The following is a 26,887-nucleotide window of genomic DNA, read 5'->3' on the forward strand; positions in this document are numbered from 1 at the left end:
ATAGGCTTCCAAGGCAGACTATGGAATCCCCATAACTCAGTGGTCCCCAAACTTTTCAGGATCGTGCCCCCATCCCATATCTGTCCGCACCCCCACCCAGCCAGGGACACAGCTCCAGGGTTGAAGGAGGGACATGGACGAGGTAAGGCAGCCGAGGCTTGGGCCACAACTGGGGTCAGGGCTGGCATCCGGGGCAGGGCCAGGAACGGAGCTGGGTGGTGCTCCCTCCCCGCCCTCCATGGGGGCTGGCCCAGGACCCAGCAGTGCCCCCTCCCAACCCCGCAAATGGTCTTCCGCACCCCCTTTAGGTGGCACACCTCACAATTTGGGCACCTCTGCCATAAATGGAGGTTTTTAAAAGCAGGTCAGACCAACACCTGTCAGGGACAGTCTAGGTTTACGAGGTCCTGCCTCAGCAGAGGAGGCTGGGACTTGACCTCGAGTTCTTTCCAGTCCTCCATTTCTATGATTTCCCCTTGCTACATTCAAGAAAAGCATACGTTGTACATACCCTTTTTTGAAGGGTCAAATGGAAGAAACAGTTACTAACCTTTCCATAACTGTTGTTCTTCAGGATGTGTTGCAAAGGTGTATGTGAGCTCCAATGCATAGTTTCCGAGTTTTATACTTAGCAGTATTTGTTGGGGCGGCAGGAGTGCCCTCTGCTGCCTCACACTGTGCACAGGCATAGAGCGGAGCTGCCCCTGATCCTCCTCAGTTCCTTCCCACCGGAAAGACTGACAGAGAGGGGACAGAGGGCAGGTCATGGAATGGATATGTGCACCACATCTCTAAGAACAAAAGTTACGGAAAGGTTAGTAAGCGTTTCTTATTCTTTAAGTGATTGCACGTTCATGCCACTGTAGGTGATTCACAAGCAATCCAAACTGGAGGTGGGCTTGGAGTCTATCTGAATATGGATCGAAAGATCAGTCGTCCAAATCTGGCATCGTCTTTAGACTGGCGGGAGATTGAGTAGTGAGAGGCAAACATATGACATGACGACCAGGTTGCCACTTTGCAAATGTCTAATACGGGGCGTGTGCCAGAAAGGCTGGAGAAGCTGCTTTGGACCTAGTTGAATGACCCAACAGTATCTGGAAGCATCACATTAGTCAACTGGTAACATAACCAAATTCAACTGGATATCCAAGATGAGCTCCTTTGACTCAGAATACTTGGCAGCCTTTCATTCTGTCCACAAACGTGATGAACAGCTGTGTCGAAGACCTAAAATGTTTAGTCTGGTTCAGATAAAAAGATGGAGTTCTTCTAACCTCTAGAGCATGGAGCCTCTCCTCACCTTTATGACCAAGTTTTGGAGAAAAAGGCTAGTAAGATGATCTCTTGGTTAATATGAAAACTAGAAGCCACCTTAGTAAGAAACTTTGGGTGAGGATGAAGGTAAACTTTGTGTGGAAAACTGTATATGGAGGATCTGATATTAATGCCCTCAGTTCCCCCAATCTCCTGGCTAACGTAACAGCCATCAAAAATGCCACCTCCTAGAGCAATGGGGAGAAGGTCACTAGAGGCTCAAAGGCGGGGGAGTCATCAACTTTGCTAAGACTAGATTCAAGATAGTCATGGGGGAACAGGATACTGAACCTACGGAAATAGTCTGGGGAGAGACCAGAGGATTGCAACCATGAAGACTGTTACACAGTGATGGTCAGGCTATGTAGCGAGCCACAGAGTCCAGCCTGCACAGCTGTTCTAGAAACAACTCTCTTCCACTACAGCCTGAAATTATTGTTTAATATAATCTGGGAGCTTGCCCTTAAAACATCACAAATGTATCCCACAGGGTAAAATTGTAGCGCCCCAACAGAGCTTGATGGTTCGCAGTACGAAGCCATAACCTCCTGTGGAATAAAGTTTCCTTCTGAACAAGTCTAGTTTCTTAGAAGCCTCCTGGGGTTGGCGGGCGGGGGAGGGGGGGCCAACAGTGCCTGGTGACCCATTTGCTGCAAGTGCCAGGGAAGATACTACCAAGAAGCCAGGAAGGGGGATGACTGTAAAAATGTTTAAATCCTTAAGAGGATACACAGTACATTCTCTCCACTCCTTTTGCAATAGGTGGCAGGGACAATGGGGTCTCCCAAAGAACCTTAGTAGGATCTAGAACAGCCTTGTTAACAGGCAGAGCTATCCTTAATAGAACCACTGGTATTAAAATGTCCACAAGCCCAAGGGACTTTTCCTCTGGATGGATGGCCAAAGCCAAAGCTATCATTCTCAACAACTCCTGCTGGACTTTGTGGTCATCCAGTGGTGGGGAAATTGGTTCCACCAAAACAGCCTCATCAGGGGATAAGGAAGAAGATACCAATGGCTCTTGGGGTTGATCCTTTTCCAACTCTTCTTGGGGTAGCTCCTGAGAAGGGTCCTGTCCCTGCCTGGTGCTGGGGCCAGTACATAGGGTGGACTGCTTATAACATCAATATTCTTCTCAACCAGCCGAGGAAGCAGGTTGGGAAGGAGATGGGGATGCTCCTGATTGAGGGGGAATCCCCACAAGTTCCATAAAGGCTGCCGATATGGCTTTAGCCCCCAACTGTGCACAGACCAGGGTTCCTTGAAGTATGCACCCTGCTGGAATTGAAGCTGAAAACAGGGTGGGTAGGCACACACAGAGGTTACTGGACATGTCCAGGCTGAGACACACATAAAACGCACTTCAGAATCCAAAGAAGAATCTGATTCTTCAGACCATGCAGGTCTGCCCCCCATCAGTACCGGTGAGGTAGAGTCAGATTCTGGAGAAGAGGATACCTGTGAAATCATCTGCAGCTTTCCCTAGATGGTACCATTTTTAACCTGTATCCTAATTGTTGAATCTGACGGTCCCACAATGGTGTGGCTCTGAAGCTGTGACCGTTGGTGCTGATGCTAAGAGAATCTTGAAGTGCCAGGGAAGATAGTACCAAGAGATTCAACAACTCTCTCTCAGCCACAAACTCCTCAGCTGTAAATGGTACCAGGAAAACATTCTGATTTTATGGCACCGGAATCTGATGCGACAATGATGAACCTGGCATACCGGGAGTCAGTCTCACTGGGCCTGAACTAGGCTTTGGAGTCAACAAACTCCCATTTTGAGGCTTGCTCCACGAAGTGTCTTCTTTTTGAGTGCATCTCCGAGTACTTGGTAGAGCTCGAATCTCTTCGCCTCCAATCTTGAGGTGCCCAGTACAGAGTGCTTAGATGACTTGCAGTACCCTCTTCTTGGCATTGGTGAAATTGATCCATCTCTCAATTCTGTCAAAGCTGGAGGAGCACTGTTGACTGATGCAGAAGAGCTCGATACCCAAACTGAAGAAGAAGGTTCCGATGGAAAGTACTTAAGTTTAGCTGCCCTATCCTTTTTGGATAAGGGCTTAAACCCCTTACAGATACTGCACCTGTCACTAATGTGAGCCTTCCCCAAGCACATAAGACAGCCAGGGTGCAGGATACTAACTGGCATTGGTGTACCACAAGAGTATTAGGACTCGAAGCTCAGAGAACGAGGCGTAACTCTGGTTCTCTGACATAACACTGACATTGGTGCCCAGGTGGGAGCTGGTGTCAAACAATCATTTTTCTTCTTTTAAAATAAATACTAAAATAAGTTAAACCACACAATTTACTCTATAACAAATTCTTAGTACAATATCTACGACGAGCTGAAGTCAGGACTTGCACAGGCATGAATGGCACCTCCAAAAACCATCACAGGGAACAGGAAGGACTGAGGGGGGGTGGAGTGGCTTTGCCTTTTATGCCTGTGTGCAGTGCGTGAGACAGCAGAGGCTTCGTGCCACTCCAATGGTACAGCTAAGGGAAAAACTCTCACAATTGTGTGCTGGAGCACTCACACACCTACAGTGGAATGGACATGTGCAATCACTCAAAGGACAGGCATCTCTTATACCAGAGCAGTCCATATGTACTTCAAGTCTGGTATGCGGCCTCTCACAATAGCCCCTATCAGGTCCTTAAGGGGAGAATATCCCCTATAATGAGCAGTCAATTGTGCAATGTGGTAAATTTGAGGTACTCTGACCCTGCTCATGCCTTGAAGTATGAGAGTTAATTATGCCTGTTATAGAAAAATAAACAAGTATCTTTGGTCAATATTATCCAGCTCCTTTTTATATCTAGCTATAGTACCGGACTTATCCCCTTGTCCAATAAATTAGCATAAAAAGCAGGGATTTATCAGTTTTCACTATACCCTACATAAGCTCATACTTCAATTAACCTTCTGTCTAACTCTTCCCTTCTCAGGGCTAAATAATCCTCATTTTTGCACTTCTCTCTCGTACACATAATCCCATAAATTCACGCCATTTTTTAGCCCTTCTCTGGGGCTTTTCAATTACAGCTACATTTTTGAAGTGAGGAAACCAAGCTAAATGTAGTTCCCCAAATGATGCCATATCATTTGCCAAATAGCACAATAGGCTTTGTACTTTTTTATCCTTTTAAATAGATCAAACATCCTCCTTGCTTTGACATTCCCCCAGTTTGTGGCAGCAATCTTCAAACTGTTGACAACTTCACAGCTTCCTGTCAACTCGAAATTCAGACTATTTTACTAATGTATTTATTCATTTGCCCTTTGGCTTCTATCCCCTAATGTGTTTAAACCAAAAGAAGTTTCCGCCTTTTACTAGCCAAAAGAACTTCGTGTCATCAACAAGTTGCATCAACAAATCATTACTAAAACAGGAATGGTCCTTTTTCTGCTGCTTAACCAATTTAAATCCTTAATGAAACTTCGCTTTTTAACCCTTTGTTATATGCTTCCATAAAGTCTTATATGTGACCCTTATTATCAAAAACTTGGAACACTAAGAGGTTACATAAACACAATAGCATAAATTCACAGTATATTCTTTGTTTCTGGATTTTTCATATCAAGTGTTAATGATTTTGCCCAATATTTTTAAGCCATAAAAATGACTCTCTCAACCAAAAACATTACCTTCATGTCAGTCTCCCTTGGAATGTGATCCTTAAAGTCTTCAATTGAACTTACAAGGAAAGGAATGTGGTAGGATAAGACCTAAGAGACAAACAAATATGCAACTAGAAAATTCTTTCAATAAAAATAATCTTAGACACTAACTTATTATGGATTTACTTTACTTTGTCATGAGTTATTTTATGCGTATCAGATAGTTTATTAATCTATGAGAGAGTTGAAGGCATAATATATTCAAAATTGAGCCTAGCATTTACCAAGCGGACAAGCGCTTTTAGACCTTATTAAAGTTGAAAAACACATGCTGACACACTGTCAAAACTATCGTACAGATTCTAACAGCAGCAGCAAAATGGTTTTGAACAGTACCCAATGAATTCTCTGAAAATGCCTATTTCATCTTGCAGAACTGGGAATCTTGGGTTCAGTATGTTTCTGCACATACGCATTTTACCCACAAGGCAATTTATTTTAAGTTTAGTTTTATTTTTAAAAACACAAGACACCTGAATGCTGAGACATTTAAATATAATATTCATTCATCTTAACGTCATGCAGAATAAATTTAGTTATTTCTTACATCTCTAAGTGCTTCTTGTGCCAATGACCGAAAAGACAAGATTACGCCAATAATGGTCATCCTCTTCAGAACACTGTCAACAGCTGAATTAGAAGAAAAATAGTGAACTAGAACAGCATTTCCCAAACTTGGAGTTCTAACCCAAAATGGAGGTCACAAGGCTATTGCAAGGGGATTGTGAGATCAGCTATTTCCTTGCTTTCAGAGCTGGGCAGCTGGAGAGCGGTGGCTGTTGGCCGGGCACTCAGCTCTGAAGGCTGCGCAAAAGTAAGGGTGGCAAAACCCTACCACGTGACCCTGACTTCTGCACTGCTGCTGGCAGTGACACTGCCTTCAGAGCTGGGTGGCTGGCGAGTTGAGGCTGCTGGCTGGGTACCTAGCTCTGAAGGCAGAGCTACCACCAGCAGCAGCACAGAAGTAAGGGTGGCATAGTATAGTTGCTTAGCTCTGTCGGGATCCGCACTGATGCCGTGAAAGCTATGTCTAGTACCAAAAAGGAAAGGGGATCGTCACATTCTGAAATATTTTCAAAGGGCGGCCCAGCAAAAAAATATTTAAGAACCCCCTGAACTAGAATATATCCCAAGATTTACAAAACAAGCCTTTTCAAACATCTTACCCCAAATTAATATCAGTAGGAAAATATAGAAACAACTGGAAAGTAGGTGACATTCTAACAAAGGCATAAATCACAAGAACTAAAATACACCTGACAATTGTTTTTCGTATGTAGCTGATATTTGTATCTGGCAATAAATGTATAAACTCCTATTGACTACTTCAAAAGAATGAGCTTGTTTACACACAGATGTCAATGTCTGGATGTAAACACTCTTCTCTGCATAGTTTAAAATGCCCTAAACACCCCTGTTTTTCTAAAGGAGTGGTGTGGAGAAAGTGAATAAGGAAAAGTTATTTACTTGTTCCCATAATATAAGAACTAGGGGCCACCAAATGAAATTAATGGGTAGCAGGTTTAAAACAAATAAAAGGAAGTTCTTCTTCACTCAGCGCACAGTCAACCTGTGGAACTCCTTGCCTGAGGAGATTGTGAAGGCTAAGACTATAACAGGATTTAAAAGAGAACTGGATAAATTCCTGGAGGTTAAGTCCATTAATGGCTATTAGCCAGCATGGTTAGGGAAAGTTGTCCCTAGCCTCTGTTTGTTAAAGGGTGGAGATGGATGGCAGGAGAGAGATCACTTGATCATTACCTGTTAGGTTCACTCCCTCCGGGGCACCGGGCATTGGCCACTGTCGGTAGACAGGATGCTGGGCTGGATGGACCTTTGGTCTGACCCAGTATGGCCATTCTTATGTTCTTAAGGATGCAGCAATATACCATGATGGAATCCTATTTGAACCAGGTGCATCCACAAAACTCTTTTCAAGTTCTACTCTGTATGCATGTACTTCTACATGCCTGTACTCTGAAGAATTATATTTATGGCTATTAGATGTGACACTTGGATGACAAGATCTGTTTCATCCCAATGCATGACAGGTCCCCATCCTTGACAGAAAGGAATCATATTTTTGCACCCCCCGACACCCCAGCTTTTCATGGTCATATCCAAGTGTTTATGCACTAATTTACACTGAAATCTCATTTTGTTTACACATGAACAAGCCAGATAATTTTTAAAATTTAATCAGTTCACATACATTATGAGGAAACTCTAGTGAATGAAATGTACATTTTAACGTTCATGTACATTAAAATCAGAGAGGATATTTTTCACAATGTTGTTTTATTTATGCAGACAAGTGCAGGGACAAAAAGAAAAAGGAAAAGAATATTGCTAGTTACCCACATGATAATCTTTTAAAGAGTGCTGCCATCTGGTCTGGTTTGTCAAAGCTCGTCCTCATTTGTGTTAGTACTTCAACATTCTCCACCACAAGTTTCTAAAGAGAAGCAAGACCTCAGGTCAGCTGTTCGTTAAAAAGATAGGTGCATGCTTTAGGACATTTCAATCTGGCAAGCAGGAAATCAAGCTCATGAAATCCAGATGTTCCCACTATCTTTCTTCTGAAGGAACTACAGGGTTATTCTGGTAAATCCTGATTGTACACCAAACAGAGCTCAGAATGACCAAGAGAGGAAGAAAAACTGCCGATAGGAATATTTCAGAAGAATGTGCACTTTCACAACGTGAGTTTAATGATCTTAGAGTAAAACTTCACAAAATAAACCTTGTATAAAGACGCACGCTACTAATTATATTTAACGTCAATAATATTCTAATTATTCACATCTCAATAGCTTTTTTCTTAGAGCCGCCCACTCCCTTGCTCTTTTCACAAGATGTATGCTTTGGTGACAGTTGGACTGCAGTCAATTTAGGAAGCCTCCTTAACTGGAAAGAAATGTTTCTCACAAATTTTGACTGCTTCACATTTTAGTATAAAACAAGAGAGTTTATTTTTTTAAAATAATCTGGTCCTCATAAATTATTCAAACGTTAAGTAACAGTGCAGCTTTCCGAAGATTATTTTCTTTGACTCCGATCACAAAACAGAGTATTAAAGAAAAAGGAATATGAAATTGTTTATTTAAATCCATGCAATTTAGTCTCAAGCAGTAAGTCAACTTTAAAAGAAAGCCAGAATTCTTCTGCATGTCAAACACATTTTGGCTAAAACAATACGTAAAGGAAGTGTTTTTCTTTGATCCTTAAATAAACACATATGAGCTAGAGATCTCTGTAGCAAGTAAGTGTAATAATTATTCTCCAAATATATAAATTATAAGGGAGCTGAAGGACTATGAAGCTGCATAACCATAGCTACAAATCTGAACCTGTTGGATCCAACAAGGCATTTTTGGTACCACCTGGTAAGACACTTATGCTACCTCAAGTCCTCCACCACAAGCAAGAAGTGGTTATTTTATTCTTATAAAAAGGGAAGCTACAATAAATGAATGATAATCCATTCGGATGTTTATCTTTAGAGACAGAATATTGTCTTACACGTTAATTGAGCTTCTTACGGAGAGGCCAACCTCCATGTAGCTCTGCACACTGCTAAGTGGAGGAAAGATTATGCCTACTTCTCCCTAGACACCACACTAACTTTTTAAGAGTCCATTTGGTGCTTTATGCCCCTGAAAATATGGCCAAAGCTGGAACATACATAAAGAAAATGGGAGAAGAAAACAGGAACACAGAAGAAGGGAACACACTGGATTAGAAGATAATAAGCAGTCTCAGAATAGCGAACATGGAAAACAAGTGTCCTATTGGTGCAAACTTCTGCCAGTACAGATCAGCTACTGAGTAGCAGTAAGCCACAGCCTAAAACATGAGGGGGAAAATGATACCTCATTAACAGGAGTACACAGAACTATAAAAACTTTTGACTTTTCATCTGTACTCTAAAGAGAAGATGAACTCCATGATTCTACAACCAAAGCAGGCTCATGAAGAGACTGCAAGTTGTATCCAAGCACATTTGGGGAAGGGAGATGTAAGGCTCAAGTAGTGACTTTTCCCAAACATCTTAAAAGAGGCCTTATAAGTCTTCAAATGATGTAGTAAACAGGGTGAAACATTAATTGGTAAGCATGGAAATTCAACAACAGATTAAAATAATAATGTGAACACTGAAACAATGAGACACAAATACCAGAGTATTACTATATGCAACTTGACAAAATTGTTACCCATCCCAAACTACCTGGCAATGTTGTTCCACTGCGGACTTCAACTAGCACCAACAACTGGGTACTACAAACTTAAAGGTGTTTGTGAAGGCCATGCCCCCATGCCCTCAGGCCTGCCTAGGGACTCTGGGCTCCCCTCCTCCATACTGGAGGCAGGAAAAATAACAGAAGGGAACCTGCCTCAGTGTCTCGCAGCTTGTATACTCCTTAACCATGCAATACTGTGCCCAGGACCAATGTTCAAATAGCCAATGGGTTACAGGGACCTCAAATGGATCCCTTATAATCTACCAACTGCATTGTAACTGCCGAAGTTGCGACAATGGGAAGGTAAACACCGAAACCACCCTGGAAGTCTTCCAGATGGAAGGTGAAAACCCATACAGGTCCTTTTCCAATTCTGCCATCTGGGTAAAATCCCATAATTGGCGATCAGCCTACCTCTAGGCATCATAAAAGATCTAGTATACCAGTTCAAGGATGGGAAAGTCTGAAACGGAGCCTCAAATGGCTACTCAGCTAGGCAACAAGCAGTAGCCACTTCAGTTCCTCAGATAGGAACTAATATGTTGCCAACTTCACTAACCATTAGTAACAGCAATGGCTCCAATGCCCTGAACCAGCATGAGATACCCTATCCTTCTCCCCAAGCCATGCATCATGAAGAGGTGAAAAGGAGAGAAGTACCCCACACACATGCCAAAGAACAGTCTGAATCAGTGGCATCCCAGCACTCCAGGTGACACCCCCAGGGGGGTTCAACCAGTCACACACACACACACAGTTTAGGGAAATGGGAAAGCTTGCAATATCTCTTCCTAACTTCATATTTTCAAGGATATCATACATCGTAGCAATTCAATGTCACTGAAATTATGAAATTCACAATAATGAAGGAAAATGCATATGAGAGAGGAGAGAGAATGAATGAGAATATATATAGATGTGCACACACTTTAAAAGGGTTATGGTATTCTGAAAGGATTTTTTCAAGGACAAATGTAATGGGAAATCAAAAATTCTCAAAGAGTTTAAGCTGTTTGTTTTTAAAAACAGTAAGTCAGCATCCATCATCAGGCAATATGTTCCAAATAAATGCAAACCCATCACTAAAGTGGGAAAAAAAACCTGAGTGGGACTCAATATGGTTACTAACTTGCTACTAAGTCCATACATTACAATATTAGAGGGTTTAACAACATGAATAGCACAGATTTTATAGCCCACAGCCTATTTGCATAAACCAGCTACTGTCTGGCAAAAATATCAGAATAATCTTATTAGATATTTTTAAATGTTCACCTAACAAGAGTTAGTATAAATATGTATTAAATGTACCTTTCCACTATCAGTGTTAATTTTTGTGAATTTGATTGCATATGTAAGAAACTCCTTGAATACTCACTTATAGTGTTAATTTCCATTCAACTTTTGCAGAGCACCACACTAGATTTATTGCCTTTGCTTCAGCAGCAGATGCACCCTCCCCTTTTAATAGGTATACTCCTCTCTCTCCTCTTTGCCTTGCTGTGGGGTGGGAGCACTGACCACCTGCAGCAGCACCTCTGCCCTGGCAACACAATACTAACACTAGCTGTGGAAGGGAGGGCCGGAGAACAAAGCCCACCATGCATTCACTCCTGCAGTACTGGCTCCTGTCCCAAAGGGTTGTACCTGGCTCCTGCTCTAGGCATAACAACAAGGCGCAAAGGGTTGCAGTGCTGTTCAGGTTTGGCCTGGCAGCCTGTGTGCCAGATCACAATGCCAGGAGCGTGGAGCCAGGCCCAGACCCATGGGACAGGTGCTACCACTGCAAGGGTTTCTGTGGATGTAATTACTCCCATGAATCCTGACTAAAGGTGACCTGGCTTGTATAGTAAAATGGTAACAAGAGGTCTTATTTTTTTTAAATAGAATCTTTCAAGTTGTACTTGAGAACACTGTACTACTGGGTCTTAACATTCAGTTGGAAAACACCGTAATAATGCAGTCCCAAAGCACTCAAACTATGCAAATCTCTGAGGACAACTTGCATTTGAGCAGGTATTTCATCGACTTGAACAAAACTCAGCATCTATTTTAAAGGAAAACCATTCAAACTGGAAAGGATAATTCTGTCAAAAAATTAAAGACCTAAAAATAGCAAAGCAGAAAATAAAGCCTACTTGAAATTAAGTGCAATCAAAGTGAGCAAGATATGCTAATGTAGTAGCAAATTCATAATGTTAATTGAAAGGAAAAGGCTCTTAGAAATGTGGGTGTTTTGGAGTAGTCCAACCACTGAGAGAATATGATACAGAGACATGCTCAAGTGTACTATGTGTTCACAGATGATGGATACGAATGAGAAAAAAAATCCCATCTGTTTTCAGTTTTAGTGCGGTATGGTAATACTCAGTGAATAACATGCAAAGCATAGCTCTTGGGCACTATAAATAAAATGTGCCTAGGGGAAAAAAATCAAAATATCATTACCTTAAGTTCAGCAACCTGTGAGGAAATGTGCCACATAAGACTTTCACTTAAGAACTTCATGCCATATGGTCCTAGTAGTTCTGAGAGGGCCCTCATTTCTAAGGAAGAAAAAACAATTGTCTTTATGTTGACATTTATTTTGTCATGATTTAACAACCATAATGCATGTCGCAATACCATTCTATCAGAGCAATCTCAAAACTGGATACAGGGTAAAGCTTAAGTTATAACAACACTGGGGTAGTAAGTTCACTTACTACATTTACTTAAAACAAATCACGTTTGTCAAATCACATAGCCAGTAATTGTTTCAGCAAGAACAAGAAAAAATTTGGTACTTTTCCCCCTGGGTAGCTAGGAGAGAAAATATGAGAACGGCAAAATTCTTCTGTATAATAGAATATTTCTCTAAAAACAGTACTGGTATTCCACAATCTCTCTAAAAATCTTAGTCTCCAGCACATGAAAAACAGCCCTCACAAGCAACATCTAGAACCATGTCATAAAACGTTTACCTGATATGTCGGAGTATTCTTCAGCATTAAACGTCAACTCATTTTCTGTGGGCAAGTTCACAAATGCCTTCATTGCTGGGAAATATGCTATATGTCCATTGCTGACTTGCCTTAGTAAGGTTTCCAAATACCTTAACAGAAAAAAAAAAAGTCACGTAAAAATATTAGTTCAATGAGAATGATACCATGCTACACATAATATTTACAAAGTTTCATTGTTCTGCAAGGGTGAAATTCATCCTTGTGCAGAAGTCCTATTTCAATGGCTTAACTGTGCCTAGACCTTGTCCTGCCTTCAGTGAGTTTTTAGACAGCTATTGGGAGAAACAGTAAATCTGTCTTGTTTGAAACTTGCAAATTTGCAAGTGTTCATGCTATACATAATCCCAATTTCCTAATGCAGGCTATTCAGTTTAATTAGATTTTAAGTGTATTTAAACGTAAAAAAAAGAGCTCACAATAGATGTTAATACATTCTTACCAATTTGTGTACAGACTGGTAATAGTTGGCTCCCCATGACTATCCAAATGCTGGGTTTGCTGAAGAAGAACATTGTTAAATACTCTTGTTATGTCAATCTGCACATAATTTTCTATTGATTGGAGTACTGTCATGTAGGCTCTTACACTCGTTAACAGCTCTGAAGGTTTTGCAATCTCTTGTGTTGCTTGATTATACATAGTCATTCCAACAATTGACCTTTTAAAGAGAAAAGAGTTACCTTTGTACTTTAATGAAATTAAGCAATAGTTAATTCTTCCTGCCTGTATAAAGGATTGGGATTCAAACTTTTAGCTGAATATCTCAATGAGATCTAAAACATGATAGCAGCACTTTTCAAAAAGAGAAATCAGCAGGAATACTGTACTCGTAATACATGTTCTCAGATACAATTGCATGGGAATTCTTAACACAAACACTTAGTGAACACTATGAAGACACCCAGGGAAGTATGGTCTATCATCAAGTGAATGACCCATGAACTAGAAGATTTAAACCACAAGCAATTTGGTAAAGAAAACACTTTAAAAGGCTCCCAAAATACATCTGCACAAGAGAAACTAGCTGTAATTATCTACCACATAAACACATACTTGGGCTTAAAAGGAAGCACCAGCCAGTTAATCTATAACCATTCTCAGGAGCACCATTTAGGACAAATTCTTTGTACAAAGGTGCTGTTATAGTTTATGTCCATTTCTATATATTTTTAAAGGGTTTAAAATAAAAGTTATCATTAAAATAAGCACAAAAGGAAATTTAAGTAACAATAAAATTCAAAGTAAAAGAATTAACTCATGCTGGGGCCTCAGATCAGCTTTTGATCTAATTTACATGCACTGCAAAACAAAGACAACCTAGCATATTAAGAATGGACAATTTAATTTCCTGAATCAAAACATAATGTATTATGTTAGAAATGGAGTCCTAGTAAAGTGCAGTATTGTTTTCAAGACTAGAACATATCTATAATTAGTCTGTCAAATCTAATTTTAATTGTCTCATTTAATGGATCTTCTACTACTTCTCTTGGAAAACTATTACCACAGCTCACTGTTAGGAAGTTTTTCCTGATATTCATTTTTTAAAACTGATTAAAAGATACCACTTCTACATAAGGAAGTGTTAGCCTACTGGGCTCCCTTCAACTGTGTTAGCATTCACTATTTTAGTTCTCAGGACTTCTCAATGGATTCTGCATAAGCATTTCTTGGTTATAGGATTTTAGCCACAAAAGTGATTTTTATGTCCTACTAAATTGTCTGAAAAAACACACAACACTTAAATAGTGCCTTCTGTCCGTAGATCTCAGAATGCTTTATATAAGGAACTATTCTGTCTCAGATTCCATGACTTTCCGGGACCTCTGTGACTTCTTCTGGGGCAGGTCTGCAGCAGCTATCATCCCAGGGCTGCCAGAAGAGCAGCCGCCAGGGGGTGGGGGGAAGGCAGCACACCAGAACTGCTGACTGTAAATTCACGGGCTTTTGTGAATTTTTGTTTATTGCCTTCAACCTGACCCTGATTTTTACTGAAAATACCCATGACAGAAATGTAACCTTAATCATTATCCCTAATTTACAGACAGGGAAACTGCGGTAAAACTTGATTTGCCCAAATTTACACATTAAGTCAACAATACTAGTCATGAACCATATATCAGACTGATTCACAGTCCCATGCTGAACCCTCTAGAGGGCAGCTGTCTGCTTAGACCCTGATCCTTCTCCACTCCCATTGACTTTAATGGGCATAAAATGAGCTCAGTACCTCAAAGGATTAGGCTTTTATATAGTAAATAGAGTCAGAGAGCTTGAAAAGTAATTCAGTATTTTGGTAGTCATTGTAGACTTAAAGATTATAATTACTCACTCAAGTTTGTGTTCATAGTGATACACGTTATGAAGGCAAGACAAGAAGAGCTGGACATGAAATGACTATTTTAGCAGAATTGAAGTTTATTTAAAACCAAATGCAATTTTTTTGTTTTGAAGCAAGTGACATTTATTGTTGAAATGTTTTACTATATATTTTTAACAAGTTTGCCTCTGATGCATTCTTTCTTATTTCAGGAAGTTTTACATTACAAAATAAAGCTGGCATAGCAATATAAGCAATAGTTCAATCACAAAAAGAAATATACAAGCTTAAAGTAGTAAAAACTAACATGTTTATATAGGATAGGAAATCAACCCTTGGAATAAAGAAACTGCAGGCCTCTGGAAGAAATACCACTTAACATCAAAAATAGAAAAAAATGAAGACTCTGCAGTCCCATTTCTAGCTTGGGGCTGCCCTGAGTACCCCCTCAAAACCATCAGTCAGCATTTTTGTGGACTTACTACCCACCCACAGGCAAAAAATAAAATTACAGAGAGCACTGTGATTTAGGGTCTTAAACCCAGGACTTCATGAAAAGTCAACAATTTTTACCCTTTATGTCACCAGCACTTCCCAGTGTATCAAAAGAATGTTCTAGACAAAAGTGTCCTCAAACCATGTCCTGATCAATAGAGACCCCCTAAAACCTTATGTGAAATACAGAAGATATAGTTAGAATCTCTACCAAAGCTTACCGCCAGCCTGATTAACAGGGATGGCTCTTACAATGAGAAATTCTCACAAGAGGTTGAAATTTTCCTTTTACTGCACCCACTTACTACAGGGAAAAGCCAAGCCAAGAACCCACCTAGTTGCGCATCAAGCAACCATTACACCAGCACACAGCACTTATTTTAAAAAGGAAATGTAAGGAAGTTTCCTTTTAGGCTCCTTGCCAGGTCCTGAGTTCATATTTCTAAGTCCCCCCTCCAAACAAACACCAGAAACAAGGTTCAGCACTGCAGGGATGTGCCAGTGTGAAGAGAATCTCTGTACTATTAGTATTTGTAGTCATGGACTCCTATGAAGAATATGGAACTAAGAACTCAGAATCTGGGAGGTAAGTGGAGGAAATTTATTTTCAAATATTTTGTTTTAAATATAATTTAAATTTCAAAAATGTTGTATGCCTACATATGTATTCCAATTGATTTGGAATCTTGGTTCTCAGAATTTGCTATTTTAAAGCTTTGCAGTTCTTTGTTAAAAGCAGTCTTGTGAAATAGATACAATATTTTTTGTTCTAACATTAAAAATAATTCATTTTCCTTGGAGAAGTAAAAATTTAATTTGGCCGTCACTTACTTGGTAAAACGGATTTCCAGGTGAGATGTTAAGTACTCCCTTGGGGTAAATGTATGTTCCCAGACAACCATGTTTGGTACGTAATTGATTGAGAAGCAGAGCTCAGAGAGTGCAGTGTGCAGTTTGTCCAGGCTTAAAAAAAATTGACACAAATTACATAAGAAATTACAAAAGTTTTTCAAAAAAACACAAGCATACATTATTATTGGGGAGTGTTGCTGACAATTTTTCTGTAAGTAAGATCAACTAGTTCTGCCCTTTAAAAACAAGTTACCAGTGTGCACTAATCATATGAGGAGGCTTTTCACACCTAGTTAATTTAAAATCAGATTTTGGGAGAAAACTGGCTAATGCAGGAGGCTACGGTTGTGTGTTGCTCTATACTGTGCAGAAGAGAAAGACTGTTGCACAGTTCACCAAAATGAAAAATTTCTTTAGGAGGTTTCTTAACTTACGTTTTGTAACCCAACAATCACGTCAAGAGACTATATGTCTTTTAATAACAAAGTTATTAAAAAATTCTTAAGATTAAAACTAACTAATTAGACAAATTCTAAGTAAGCCTTCTCCCTCAACCCCTCCACTCATTTAAGGTCAGGCTTGACAAAGCCCTGGCTGGGATGATTTAATTGGGGATGGGTCCTGCTTTTGAGCAGGGGGTTGGACTAGATGACCTCCTGAGTTCCCTTCAAACCCTGATATTCTATGATTCTATGCCAGCCACCTGATGCCCCATTGTTGACTGTGGCAGCAAGCTTTCCTTCACAAAGTGCACACATACTCAGGACTTCCAACTGTAATGGTAAGCACTATTACTTACTTTCCATCGTTTCCCCTCATCCTGGTATTTTTGTCCCCTTTACCATATGCACTCCTCTCTTGCTGTGTTCCTATCTCATTGCTTTTCTAATAGTTTTAAACCCCTCATGGCAGCTGCTATTCAGAGAAGTTTACCTGACAAGTCGGGGGTTCAAAGGATGGAAGGAGACCAACACGCTTGGTAAGTGTCTCAAGCTCACTTTATTTAGCTCTTCAGGAAATCAGATGGTAGTTTGGTGGCAATGTGCAACTGACACTGCTCTCCTGCCCCACAGACTAGCCAAAATTCTGAGTGGGGCAGAACTACCAGGTGGGATTGTGCTGCCCAGGAGAGAGAATGCTGAAGGGGCAGATTAAAGGATGTGTAAGCCCCACCTTCTCCACACAGCCAATGGGGGGCGGGGGGAAAGACGACAGACAGACAGACACAGACTCCCTTCCCTTTATTTACATGGCTGTAAATTTACTCAAAAAAATGAAAATTGAATTACTAGTCCTAAAATTAACCATGTAAATCAACACAAAGAAAATATCAATGTTTACACAAAATGATTGGGGAGAATGCAGGAGGAGAAAGTAATGGCATGAGAACGTGCTTACTTGGTCACCACCAATCTGTTTTTCCTCATGCTTTCTACTCCCGGTTTCTCCCTCTCTGGTTCCCCTTTCTTTCCGGTCTGTTTTTTTGACTTTTTGTTCACTGCTTGACTGATTGTTTTGGCACAATGCTTTGGCAGCAGCTAAAAGAGGATGAAAAAAAATCTTAGACACTATTAGATTAAAAATAAAGCTATGGTTCAGGTGGAGTTTTCAATCACAAAGAAATGCACACTTTACATATTGTTTAGTTGAGTATACAATTCCAGCTTAGCAAAGTTCTCCACCCCATCCTCATTCACTTTCAAGATATGCCCAAAAGGAAAAACTGATTAGGAATACAGCTATGAAAATGATCTCAGAGTGATTAAACACTTAGAGAAATAAACAGAAGAGGATAATTGCCATAGAGTAATTTGATATATATGAAAAAAAAATGTGTGTATTTATATAAAGAGATGGGAAAATAACTTGTTTTGGTTCGCTAGCATTTCTGAAAAAAAATTTAAAAAAATCAAGGGTCAAGCAAAATGAAAATTAAAAAAATAATTGAATCAGAAAGTCAACAAAAAATTCATTTCTGGTGAAGAAAATATTTTGTTTGACCTGGGCTAGAGTCACAAAACAGCCAAAAGAGGAAGTGGTGATGATGGTGCCACCTCCCTTATAATGTACAGCAATGTACAGCCCAGTGCTTAGGGCACCCACAAGGGTGTGGGAGATACCACATTAATTCACCCCTTCTGCCTGACGTAGAGAAGGGCTCTGAAGTTGGGTCTCCCACCTCTCAGGAGAGTGAGTTTAAGTCCCAGAAAAAGTACGTTTTGGCTATCAAATTCATGAATAGTTTTGGGTTGACCTAAGCGGTGCTTTTCAGTGAATAAATTATTATTAGTCAAAAAATTTCACCCAGCTCTATTTGTATATAGATGTGCACACAACCGCAAGTTTCTTGATGGGCTCTGTAGATTTCCCAGATGTATCATGAACTATTAACCAATGCTAAATAAACAGCAGCTAGTGTACACACTAAAAAATAAAGTAAATTTTCAAGACACTTAGCAGAGGGCTGTGGAAAATTTTAGGTTGCAACCAACCTGTAACATAGCATAATCTTATTCCTAGTAGATTTCAATCTGTTTTTTCTCATGCTTTCTACTCCCGGTTTCTCCCTCTCTGGTTCCCCTTTCTTTCAGGTCTGTTTTTTTGACCAAAGATTAGATATTTGCTTTTCATGTTATTTATTTCCCCATCACCACCAAAACCCTCTTCACCAAAGCGCTGGCCTTACCTTTCCCACATTAGGCACCTCTTCCTAATCAAATCTTTGACCAAATAATCTCTTCTCTCTTCCTATACTTCCTAAATATAGTCCATCAAAATTACTTGCCAAATTCAGATCCTCCCAATCTTAGAGCACCTTCCTTCCCCAATCAACAAAGCAACAGCCCGACAACCCTTCCATATCTAAACCTGTCCCTGATCTTGACACCCCTAAGTCTATATTATACACAATTTGCAATACTGGTCTCAAGTTTGGTGAATTACTCAAAACTTAAACTGCTATCCATGTAAAGATGTGTTGTCAGTCAAGTTTTTGGAAATAAAGGTGTGACATGGTTTGAGTGTCAATTATGCCATTACTTCCTGTTCTTAATGGTGATTTTTAAAAATTCCCTTCCTTCTCATTACTCATTGCCTCCCAAACCTCCACCATCGATCCCCACCTTTGGAAAGCCTCTCTGCAACTTTTACTATTAACACTTTCTCTCCACCACCACAATGAACAAAGACCACACAACAGCCTTTTAAGCAACACCAATCCTATTGTGGCAGCATAAGTCCTCTTTTTGCATAAATCAGTTTATAAATAGAGCCCTACCAAATTCGTGGCCGTGAAAAACGTGTCCCAGACTGTGAAATCTGGTCTTTTGCATATTTTTATCCTATTCTATAAAGACTTCCTGGGGAGAGACCAGCATTTCTCAAACGGGGGGTCCAGACCCAAAAGAGGGTCGCACGTTATTATAAGGGGGTTGTGGTATTGCCACCCTTACTTCTGCACTGCCTTCAGAGCTGGGTGGCCGGAGAGCGGTGGCTGCTGGCCAGGCACCCAGCTCTGAAGGCAGCACCTTGCCAGCAACAGCGCAGAAGTAACGGTGGCAATACCCTGCGATGACACCCTTGCTTCTGCATTGCTACCTTCAGAGCTGGGCAGCCGGACAGTGCCGGCTTCTGGTCAAGGGCCCGTCTCTGAAAGCAGCGGTGCAGAAGCAAGGGTAACAATACCATCCTTACTTCTGTGCTGCTGCTGGCGGTATCGCTGCCCTCAGAGCTAGGCTCCCGGCCAGCAGCTGCTGCTCTCTGGATGCCCAGCTCTGAAGGCAGCGCCGCCGCCGCCACCAGCAGTGCAGAAATAAGCGTGGCAATACCGTGACACCCTCCCCCCGGCCCGAATAACCCTGCAACACCCCACCACGACCACCCCTCTTTTGGGGCAGGACCCCTACAGTTACAACCCTGGGAAATTTCAGATATCATTATTTGAAATCATAAAATTTACACTTTTTAAAATCCTATGGCTGCGAAACTGACAAAAATGGACCATGAATTTGGTAGGGTTTAATTCAATACTTAAGCATAATCACAGCTGAAAAATAATGATGGATAATATTTATTTTAAATCCAACATTTACAGTGTATGTGGAACTGAACTACAAGCTTCTCAGAACTGCCTCAAATGAATAAAACCTATTTATAACACAAAATTAATTCTCACCTGGTCACTCAGCGTACACTGTTCTGTGCAAATATCTGTGATAAGATTTCGAGCCTGCTTAGCCATTTCATCCAAGAACATGTTACACAAGGAAAGACTGCGATCTCCAATATGATGTCGCTATCAAAAAAAAAGAAAAAGAAAAAAAAATTGTTTTCCAAATTTCTGCCAATCCTATAATATACCTGCAACAGATCTATGTACTGCAAATAGAGGAGTTAGGACTAAATTCCTGGTCTTTTAGCTCCAAAAATAAAACTTCCATCACTTGAGCTAAGGGAGATATTCCCTAGCTGCTGCAATAGTAACACAACCCTTATCTTCTCCTCGACCGGCTAGCCACTAGAGGGCAGTGACTCCCCGGTACGTGCTACGCATGAATGTACGTGCACATACTACCAGTATATTACATACGGCTGCACTACTAAACAGTTATTTTGAGTGTGGTTAATAAAGGAGACTGGTCAAAGAAAGATTCTCCGTATCTTCTTTCCCTCGTCCACCACAAAAAAACCCACAAAGTTAAAGAAAGTGTTTTTAAGCAGCTAATTTAAATTTTAGCACCTCCTTAACCAAAAGGTTGGCTATTACAAGTCAAAAAACAAAAATCCCCAAAAAACATTTTCAAAGGGCATGGAAAAACATGAAAAAACTGAGTAACTTCCTGGAATTGTCAACTCTTCTTTTCCATTGGGTTACCTTTTGTTCATATCCAACAGCAAAGAGGTTTTTGATTTTATTTATTTATTTTATTTTAAGCATTTTGAGTACTGTGCAAATCACTAGAATAATCACTGACTGGTGGGAAACAACCCATGTCTGGTCGCTAGAGCTGAAAAATAAACCAGGAGTAGCTGACAAAATATACTGGAAGAAAACAGAATGTGACAAGCTTTATTCCGATACTTCCTCTGGTAAACAGATTATTCTCTCTGAATTATCAATGCTATTGAAGCCAGGAGAGAAGACACCCAATTAAAATGCTCTGTGACTATTTATTTAAAATATAGCCATAGTTTAAAGTGGGCTAGGTCACACATGTTTACAGACAAACATCCGCAATAACATACTGCTGAAGTAGGTCAACTGATGGCTAGGGAACATTATAAAATGTATTTAAACAAACTGTCTAATGCCCGATATTTGTTAAAAACAAATGAAATTCCAGCATGGGCAATGACGGATCCAACACGTATCTGAGATATCACATGTTCAGAGCTTAAAGTTACTGTCAACATTTAGGCATGTAGAAACACATGTAAGCCACTTTGACATTTCTTCAGTTACATACACCATTCCTCAATAGTTGCTGAAAACTGTCAAAGCCAGTGAGTGAGTCAGGGGCTACCAACGTTGCCAATGCCAGTGGACCCGCACTACTTACAATGGGTATTTTTTGTCAAAATTCCCTAAGTGCAGAGTAAACTTTAATTTAAACGCTCCTGCCCCTTCTTCATACATCAAAGCAGCACATATGCCCCCTTCTCTCACTAGTTTTTGCAGATCACCTTTAAGTGATTAGCCTCAAAAGCACTGCAGTCTAGTGGATTAGTCAAGGATATGCACATCAGAGGTCCTTAGTCCTTATAGTTCTGGCACAGATTAGCTGGGTATGCTTGGGAAAGTCACTCTGTTTCCCTCATCTGTAATATGTGGATAATGATATTAATCTCCTTTTAGTGGTGTTCAGAGGCCTAACTAAATATTTGTAAAAAGTTAACAATGCCAGCCAGAAGAGATATGAGTAGAACTCAAGTGTTCTGGGTTCCCAGACCTGTGCTTGTTACGTTAGGTCATGGGGCCTGTTGGGATGTTGGGGAAGTAGGGAGTGAACAACCACCACCACAGCATTTGTTAGGCCTAGCGAACTTCTGAAGTCCACACAAGTTTGGAGTACAAAGAAGTACTGCATAGTGGCTTCAACATTTGAAACAGAACGATAGACCTACTGTGCTTGTACATCCCAAACACACATTTTAAACCACAGATCAAACAAAATCTTACTGCATATCTAAAGAAACTTACAATATTCACGACTTTGAAACTAGTGAACCAATTCACACCTCTCCCTAGGCTTCATAGCCCAAGCCACAACAGCTACACAACTATTCTTAGCACTGCAGCGAAACTCCAAGTCTGTAGACCCAGGGTCTCAGCCTCACTGCCATGGGATCCTGCTTGCTGTGCAGGCGTACGCTTAGTTCACTTAAGCCACCGAAAAGATTCGCCATGCAGCTCTGCTGTACGCAGCTTGTGGGATTTAGCATATTTGGTTTTTGCTCACCACAGCTCTAGTATTATGCCTCAATGAAAACCCTTCTTTCACTAGTCATGTTTACTTTGTAACACTTACAGTACCATTACACAGTACAATATAGATTAATTTTTCAAATTGGTAATTGTGACCAAATTACACAATTAATGCACTAAATTCAAGCTGTGTGTTAGCTGTAGTGACATTTTCTGGCTATTGCTAAATTTACAGTAACTACTATAGAGTAGACAGCAACTGAATCTCTTTACTGTTCCTATAAATTGTTCTGAAAGACGCTTCTTTGTCTTGAATGGAAATTTTCCTGGAAACTTTTTTGTGGTTCTCCAATGTAAATAAAGTTTGCAGCTGTTTAAAGCTGAGTGGAAAGAGGAAAGAGTGGTATAGATATAGTGGGAGAAGGAGTTTAACGTTTAAATAAGGGAAATCCAAACTATGCATATTTCAATAAATCTCTTTTATTCATTTAAGTGTTTTCAGATTAGTTCTGAGCTGTACTAAGGAATACTTCTACTGGCACCAAACAAGGAGGGACAGATTCATCCCTGGTGTAATTCCAAAGTCAATGAAATTTTACGAAGTGTATTGAAAGATATATTTCATTATAGCATGAAAATGTAAAGAATTCCGTGAGAATCATCCTTGCTTTTCTTTATCATTCTATCCAAAGGTAGGTCACAGCGTAATGAATGCTTGCATAATACTATAGTTCACAGTCAGTGCCGTACAAATATTGTTCAGATAAATTGTTATAATTTATAACATAAGGCACAGAGATATCAGCTGCTTGTTTCCTTTTTCATTATATGGATACAAGTTTTTAAATGTTTACAAACTATTTATAAAACCAGTCTTTACATTTTAAATGGACATATGGCAGCAATTAGCATCCATAACCAGATACTAACGATATACAATGCAGGAACCAAACAGATTAACCTACTCACTTCAGTTCATTCCCCTTGCCACAAACCAAAATATTTTTAGATGAATACTTAATTTTCAATATTTTATTTTGCCAAAACTTAAGTTATTTAAGAGAACTTTACAGAAGCTGATAGGACAATGGACTAGTAGGGAAGAGACCTCGGTATTACTCTACACTCCACCATTAACCCACTGAGTAACCCAAGGAAAGTCATTTAACCCCTGCACCTTAGTTTCCTTTTCTTTGAAATGGTAAGAATAATGCTCATATACCGTGGTAATGAAGGGCTAACATAACTGCTAATTATTAATAAACCAACATGTGATCAACATCAACAATATTTTGCTTTATTCCCACTCAGTCTGAATTTCTGTAAACTAACGTAATGGTATTACGGACGCATCATTTCAGTGATGCATCAGTACGATGTGCTTTTTAAGTGCTAATTAGCTGAAAATTTTTTAAACGAGGCAGTACAGATAATTAATTTCACACAAGAACATCTACATGAAGTATTTTGAAATTACCTCTTCTGGACACAGCTCATGGGTGCAGCTCATAAAGTGGGTGCAAAGCAGCGGGAATGCAATTGAATACCTCGACTGAGAGGGCAGCTCCAAACACTGCTGAAACATCTTCTCAAAAGCACGACTATAAAAACTGTTCAGAAACAGAAGTTAAAATTTAGTATTAATGTAATCTGATGGCTACCTTTTGGCAAACAAATATTGTAAACACTGCCAGAGGCTGTAATGCTGTCTTCATGTACTCAGATTAACTCTAATGATTACGGTTGGATTTCTAACAAAACATAGTTCATCTGACAGGTAAGAGTGAAAGTGTGTGTGCACACATTTAGACACCAGAAATGTCACTGCAAGGCTTTACAGCTATGTATTCAGTCTGTATTTCTCAGCTATGAAATACCGTATGATTTTTAATGCGCCAAACAGCTTTTTTTTGTTTTTAGATGTACAACCCTATATTTGGAAATACTGAAACACATATTGCTTGCTTATGCCCAGTTTACCAAGCAATCTAGCTCACTCTATCAGTGACCTCTTTTCTTCATTTACCATTCCCCAACGTGTCATCTGAAAACTTTATCTGTAGTGATTTTATATTTTCTTCCAGGTCATAGATAAAAATATTAAATAGTGCTGGGGCCAAGAAGTGATTCCTGAGATACCCCTGTTCAAGGATTCCCTTTTTTAATTCCATTTTGAGATCAGCTAGCCAGTTTTTAATCCAATTAAATGTGCCATGTTGATTTTGTGATCAACCATAGTACCCTCTTACATGATATCCATCAAAATTACTATAATTTTCCCCACTGTCCGCAGAATCGACTAAAAATTATTTTATTTCCACCAGAGAGATTCTTTAGTTTTTATTGTCCCATTAATGTAGGCATGTTCCATCAAATAAAATGTCCTTGTTAACAAAGTGATTCAGAAGTGCATAATACCAACTTAATTTGGTCCTCAAGGCATTAAACTAACAAAAGGGAATGGTGAAAAGAGAGTTTAGCACAAAATTGCTAGATGTCAAGAACAAAATTAAGCAAGGCACATGAAAAGAAGAACTTCTATACACTAATGCTAGGAGTTTTGGTAATAAACTAGAGGAATTGTTCACCTATGAGCATAAAGTCAATCTAATTAACATTACTGAACACTAGCAGAAAGATTTGCAAGACAGAATGTTAAAAATCAATTGTTATAACCTATTTAGGAAGGACTGAGCGGGCAAAAGAGGAGGGGAATAGCATTACCTATTTCTGAGTCGCTGACAACTCAGAAGCAAAAGATCTTGAATACTTATGGATCAATGCACTAATAGATAAAGCACAAGATCGGGTAATAGTTGGTGTCTGCTACAGACTACGAAATCACAGAGAACAGGATGACTGGCTCCTTAAAGTTATAGATGATAAATTTAGAACTCAAAAAGTGTTGCATCCAACATGGGAGGATTCCATAGTCATGTCTACACTGCAAGTGAAAGGTGAAATCTGGCTAGGCCTGGCGATACCAGCGGTGTAGACATGGTGGCATGGGCTTCAGCTCAGGCTAGCAACCAGACAAGCCCTCAAGAGATTCTGGATACCTACTCTGGTTGCTAGCCCATGTTCCAACATGACACTGGACCTATCCTGCTACTGTTACCAATGCTATCTAGATTAAAGTGTTAACACAACACAAAATAACAGAACAGCCAATATGGGTTCGGATTAAGAATTAAATGTATTTAGACATACATACACACACACACACAACACACACACACACATATGTGTGTGTGTGCGCCCCCCCCCAATCAACACGGGTTTATGGAAAACAAATCTTGTCAAAACTGGATTTTTTTATGAGATTACAAATTTGGTTGATAAAAGGTAAAAGGGCTGACGTAATTTACTTAGACTTCTGCAAGGTATTTGACTTGCTATAACATTTAGAACAACAACAGATGGACACCAAATCAACAGGACAAGTTAAATAGATTAAAGCCTGGCTAACTGATCGGTCTCAAAATGTAATTTTAAATGGCAAATGTTTCAAGTGGGGTTCCCAGGGATCAGTTCTTGGCCTGATGCCATTTAACATTTTTATCTATGATCTAGATCAGTGGTCTCCCAACGGGGGCGCGCGAGACGATCCCAAGGGGTGCGCGGCGCGGCAGTAGCGCGACCGGACGGCACTCCGACGTTTTTTTCTTCGGCAGCAGTTCTGCACGTCCACGGCTGGCGTTCCCCTCCGGCGGCCCGCCTGCAGTAAGTCTTCCGTTCTTCTTCCTCCTGCGGCAGGTCTTCCGATCTTCTTCCGTTGGCGGTGCACCTGCGGCAGGTCACCCTGAGGGTGCGCGAGCCAAAAAGTTTGGAGACCGCTGATCTAGATAGCAATCATAACTGAAAGTTTGCAGATGACAAAGGCTGGGGGACTGGTAAAAATGAAGATGATTCTTCACAGATACGGAGAGCTCTGGCTCACTTGGTAAGCTGGGGATAAACAAGCAATATGACCTTAATATGGCCAAATGTAAGGTCATGTATCTAGGAAAAAAGAATGTAGGCCGTATCTACAGGATGGAGGACGCTATCCTGGGAAACGACTCTGAAAAAGACTTGGGCATCATGGAGGATAATCAGCTGAACAAGAGTTCCCAGTGCAATCCTATGGCCTGAAGGACTACTGTGTACTATGACCCTCAGATGTATAAACAGGGTAATACTGAGTTGGACAAAAGAGGTGATATTACCTCTGTATTTGGCACTGGTGCAACTTCTAATACAATATTAAATCCAGTTCCAATGTCCACAATTTAAGAAGTATGTTGAAAAATTGGAGAGGATTCAGAGAAGAGCCATGAGAATGATTAAAGGATTGAAAAACATGTCTGATAGCGATACATTCAGGGTCTGTCTACACTGCAAGTTAAGGGGCAACAACAGTAGCGTACATACGGCAGCATGGACTAGCTTCCCAAGTACAAGCCTGCTGGGGAGCCTGAGATTACATACGCTGGTTGCTAACCTGTACTGCTACACCTACACTACTACTGTTACCGATGCTAGCTAGATTTAAGCTAAGACAGC

The 26,887-nt window shown here is 40.2% G+C and overlaps 1 protein-coding gene across 5 annotated transcripts in view; it reads right to left on the bottom strand.

Moving 5' to 3' along the window:
- NCKAP1 (NCK associated protein 1) overlaps positions 1 to 26,887 on the bottom strand; it is a 115,341-nt gene that overhangs the window by 14,212 nt on the left and 74,242 nt on the right. For all 5 annotated transcript variants that reach the window (XM_048868890.2, XM_048868888.2, XM_048868887.2 and 2 more), the window contains 10 exons: positions 23,820 to 23,952; positions 20,093 to 20,212; positions 17,317 to 17,456; positions 15,898 to 16,029; positions 12,691 to 12,909; positions 12,210 to 12,340; positions 11,695 to 11,792; positions 7,367 to 7,460; positions 5,553 to 5,635; positions 4,973 to 5,053 (listed from right to left, as the gene is read on the bottom strand). In XM_048868890.2, the coding sequence (XP_048724847.1) occupies positions 4,973 to 5,053; positions 5,553 to 5,635; positions 7,367 to 7,460; positions 11,695 to 11,792; positions 12,210 to 12,340; positions 12,691 to 12,909; positions 15,898 to 16,029; positions 17,317 to 17,456; positions 20,093 to 20,212; positions 23,820 to 23,952 (1,231 nt within the window). The remainder of the gene's footprint in view (positions 1 to 4,972; positions 5,054 to 5,552; positions 5,636 to 7,366; positions 7,461 to 11,694; positions 11,793 to 12,209; positions 12,341 to 12,690; positions 12,910 to 15,897; positions 16,030 to 17,316; positions 17,457 to 20,092; positions 20,213 to 23,819; positions 23,953 to 26,887) is intronic.

Source organism: Caretta caretta, chromosome 11 (genome assembly GCF_965140235.1).
Source record: "Caretta caretta isolate rCarCar2 chromosome 11, rCarCar1.hap1, whole genome shotgun sequence".
Taxonomy (NCBI): Eukaryota; Metazoa; Chordata; order Testudines; family Cheloniidae; genus Caretta; species Caretta caretta.